General features: G+C 36.9%; 1 protein-coding gene across 3 annotated transcripts in view; it reads left to right on the top strand.

Moving 5' to 3' along the window:
• Positions 1-965, top strand: part of LOC131784023 (proto-oncogene tyrosine-protein kinase receptor Ret) — a 7,870-nt gene extending 6,905 nt beyond the window's left edge. For 2 of the 3 annotated variants that reach the window (XM_066168541.1, XM_066168539.1), the window contains 2 exons: positions 122-221; positions 395-965. In XM_066168541.1, coding sequence (XP_066024638.1) covers positions 122-221; positions 395-460 — 166 coding nt within the window. In that variant the 3' untranslated portion in view covers positions 461-965. Of the gene's footprint in view, positions 1-121; positions 222-394 lie in introns of those variants that run through there. The other variant, XR_010717930.1, reaches the window with a different exon arrangement.
• Positions 966-4,721: the final 3,756 nt, after the last annotated feature.

The raw sequence follows: 4,721 nt of genomic DNA, 5'->3' as shown, positions 1-4,721 counted from the left end.
GCTTCCCAAGCCAAGAAAGACTTCATCGTGTAATCTCATAACACGCGTATGTTTGTCAGTTGGTTATATACTATTTATGATGTGAAAGGATTTACCTGAATCATGATTTCGTAATCTTAAGGTATGAGGTAATGATGAAATGCTGGCAAGATGACCCCAAGAGGAGACCGACATTTACCGATCTAAGAAATCAGTTGAAAGGCATGGAAACATCATATAAGGTGGAACTACTCTATTTGTCTACCTAATAGATAAATTCATCTTTGAAATACCTGTCGTTACCTCACCTGAAAGGCAGATTTCCTACCAATTTCCACGAATAGAATTCAAAAAGAAGTCTTAAAAACAAGTCTGGAGCAATCGGTTTATATGCCTTTCTTGTTTTCGTCCGCAGAGGCTGATCAACATGAGGATGTACGACGACAAATTATATGGAAACATTGAGGATTTGGTCGAATAGACAACTAGCGAAACGTCATTATCGTTGATGGAAGCGTATACTTTTAAGTCTACCCATTTTTTAAATTTTCTTTAACCCATGATACTCCCTTACACTAAGCTATAAAATACGGGGCAAGAAGTCAGCATCTAAAAAAATGCGGCCTTTCAAAAACCATTGAGGTAAATAAATGCATTCGATCTTTTTGGGTTCAGATTTGAATAACTACCGTCAAAATTGTCACTTTTTCATAATCATTTCCCGGGACATATTTTGGTAGTTTGTAGTGAGACATTTTGATGATTTATCACTCTATATAAATATCAGAAGGTCTCTTTTGCCTTTCATCATCCAGTTTCGCGGCCACGTAGAATTTTGGCTATAACGTCAATTATCCAGTGTCTCCTTATTTGCTGAAAGCTCATGCCCTGTAGGTTGACTGATAATAATGCTGTCGGAAATGAGACTAAAGAATCTGCTATGTTCCGAAACTTCACGTTTTATTTTATAAAATCAACTTAACCTCCCTCTCTCTCTCACCGTTCTCTGTCTCACGCTCTGGTCTCTCTCATTTTAAATATATAATATGATCCTATTGTTCAATCATCTGTCACTTATCGCAAAAAGTCAACCGGAAATCAATTAACGCTGAATAATCTCTCACAATGCATTTGTTACAAGAAAATGGTTTGTAGTTGTTTCGTGCAGTGTAGTGATAAGTGTAATATTAAAATTCATGGTAGTGATAGATCTCTGTTTCACAGGAGATTAGTAATTCTTCTGCGTGGTAATACTTATGAGATCTGTTGTTAGTTCAATCTCTTCGCTATCAACACTGGTAATGAATTATCAAATTGCAAACTTAAAGGCAAGGTAATAGATTACGGAAAAGGCAAAAAAAAAAGGAGGATGCATTTGCACACAGTTTGAAACTAGAATTCTTTTACATCTCAATAATATTATTCAACTATGTTAACCCGAATCAGGTGGGAGAGGCCCATTTTCCGTGATTCCACATGTTCATATAATTTGGAAATGTAATTTGTAACTCAATTCGATTATCGATATTAAGCCTACAATCAGTGCGCGTTAAAATTAGTCCTATTTATGCATACAATACTACACTCTAAATCATCAACAAGACCTCCCTCCCCCATTCAACTGTTGCCTGTAGCTTATGGTTCATGGAATCACGATACAACATTTATTTGGGGAAAAGGGGACAAATAGGTTAATTAAACGAGGGCAAAAGACATAAAATTGAATTGGAAAGGTCAATGTGTCAAAAATTTTATCACGGATTATAGTTCAAGCTCATTACTTTTCGTTGCCCATCTCTGATCACGCAAGTAGAGCCTTGCCTTAAATGAATAGGCTCAATTCTAATTCTACCTTTATTATAGTTCGGCACTAATACTCAAGAAATTCTGTTGCATGTAATTCTCTTGAAACAAGAACCTCCAACTCATATCTCGGAAAATACATCAATATGGTTATGATAGAACGATATACCTTCTTTACAGTTCACTCCATGGTATCCTTGTGGATAATATGCTTCAACATACCTTTTAAATGAACCCTGTTTGAAATGTGGCATTGTAACAGGGACAGGTTTGTAAGAATTCTGGTTAGAGAAGAAACCAACAAAATTAGGCAGTAAGATACCATTTTTTGGCAATGCTTTCTAAATCAATTGTGATTTACCTCATAATATCATATTGGAAATATTATTTATCTTTATACGTTTATTATTTATCTTTTTGTCCTTGAAATTGTTTAAGAGGAGATCTAAGAGTAGTAATAGTAGGCGTGCGATTCAATTTTATCTCTTAAAGTCAAAGTTTACCAGGAGAGCTCGAGGGAATAAGAAAGAAATTGATAAGAAGAGACCACTAAGTCCTAAAAATTCTGGTAAGTCGACGAGATCTTGCAAAACGTCTCCTGATGTGGGGTCAGTTACGATAACGCGGGGGAACTGAAAGCTGACCACGTCGACCATCAAATGATGATAGCCGACGGCTTTTTACACAAAAAACTCTCATCCGTTATTTTTATCGTTACTTTGATAGGCAAACTAAAAGGCAAAATGTAGTAACCAAATTCGTGACGATTTTGGATGACTAAATTTTAATGGCTTACTCCAAATTATCAACAGAGGTATTTAGCATTCGTGAAAAGTACGACGGAGAATTCAATCGTACAAGCTAGAATTGATCGCTCAACTACTTAACGTAAGACTGATATGAACTTGGCTGCAGCAAAAAATTGTTCAGTAGGTAAATTTTTTCAAGACCGCAAGTGGTACTCACCTTGCGGGGTTCGAGCAATTGTATGCAAAAACTACTCGTGCTTATTTTATTCTATAAAATGACACTCGAAGTTATGTGATTGCTAACTGATGATATATACAAGAAAAAAATTATTCAAAAATTTGCAGATACCACTGTGCTTTCGGTCAAAGCTACAATTATGACGAATTCCATTTTTTATCGACTTCTCAAACTTCAAAACGTTCAAACCCCGTTTGACCGTTTAAAGGAGTTTTTCATCCTGTATCCGAATCGCTTTCGATGAAATAACCTAGTCGTGACATAGTTTGATGCTACTCTGGTTTGCAGATTTAATGAACGTAACTGAAGAAGTTACAATTCATAGACCCAACGTTTCGACACTCCTGTCTAGTGCCTTCATCAAGGGTGATCTAAACGCTGCAACAAGAGGTCCTTCTCAACTCAACGACGATCGTAAGCATTTGATAAGAGCATAAGTAAGTAGCATACTCAGGCGTGCTAAACCTCCTCCCAAAAACATTCAAAAGGATGTTTTCAATGCGCTTATAGCTCTCAAAAAGGATCAGGACAGGCTCGTATTATCTGCTGACAAGGGTAATTGTGTTGTGGTTATGGACAAACAGCAATATCACGACAAAGCTTTGTCTCTGCTTAATGACAAGAATACGTATGCTGTCTTAAACTCTGATCCTACCAGTAAAACTCAAAGAAAGTTAAACAAAATGTTGCTTGATTTAAAAAAAGCTGGTAGAATTAGTGACTCTACGTACAAAATGTTATACAGTAGTGACGGCTTATGTCCACGTTTTTATGGCTTACCTAAAATTCATAAACTGGGAATTCCTTTGAGACCCATTGTCTCTTTTGTTAATTCTCCGACTTATGCAATTTCTGGTTATCTTGCGAGAATTTTGTCGCCTGTTGTTGGGAATACTGATTACACTGTCAAAAATTCCTGCGAATTTGCGGATTTCATAAGAGATAAAACTCCTAACGCTTGTGAAGAATTAGGATCTTTCGACGTTGTTTCGCTCTTCACTAAAATCCCAGTTGATCTTGCCGTTAAGGTTGCGGAGGAAAGACTCAGAGAAGATGTTTCCCTGGGACAAAGAACTTCTTTGCCTGTGGAGGATATTATTCATCTGCTGTCTTTTTGCCACAAAACCACGCAATTTACATATAACGGCACCTACTATCAACAAGTTTTTGGAACAGCGATGGGTTCGCCCGTCTCTGCTGTCATTGCTAACATGGTAATGGAAGACGTGGAACAAAGAGCCTTAACCACTTAATCGGTTAAACCCTTTTCCTGGAAACGATATGTCGATGATGTTATTTCTGCGGTATCCGGAAATGAAGCGGGGCGCCTCTTGTCGCATTTGAATTCATTAGAGCCGTCGATCCAATTCACCCTTGAGTGTGAAAAGGATAGACATTTGCCCTTTCTTGATTTAAATGTGCCCAGAGGGGTTCAGGGTAATTTAGAGACAAGTGTCTACCGTAAACCCATCCACACCACACCAATGGATCTAAACACCTCTTATTTCCAAAAAGACATCCAAAATTCAGTATATTTCGAGGTTTTTTCTTTTTCAGTGCTGTATATTAGGCTCCTCTATTTTTGTTTTGGCAGCGAAAAACCCTCCCACTACGCTAGCCATAGTTCCGACAAGGAATTTTCAGTATAAAACGGGGCTCGCGTTTATTAGCTATGTCTGGGTTTCTCCGACAACTGACCGAAATGTAAATTCAATTTTTTAACTTTCTCGTATCGAGTTAAGTCTTTCTGCTTGAATTACTTCCTTTTGTAGTTTTATTTTTGCTTGGAAACTGCATTTCTCTTAGGCAATCAGAATTAAGAAATTTCATCTTGTATGAAGTTTCAATACATTTACAATGGCGTTTTTGCGAAATTTTTGAAAGATAGTTAGTCGTGCTCTTTGAAACATAACAATATAAACCGATTTAAATCGATACATATCTGTCTACTT

Source organism: Pocillopora verrucosa, chromosome 6, assembly GCF_036669915.1.
Source record: "Pocillopora verrucosa isolate sample1 chromosome 6, ASM3666991v2, whole genome shotgun sequence".
NCBI lineage: Eukaryota > Metazoa > Cnidaria > Anthozoa > Scleractinia > Pocilloporidae > Pocillopora > Pocillopora verrucosa.
The sequence above is the reverse complement of the archived record's forward strand: the minus strand, read 5'-3'. Positions and strand labels throughout refer to the sequence as shown.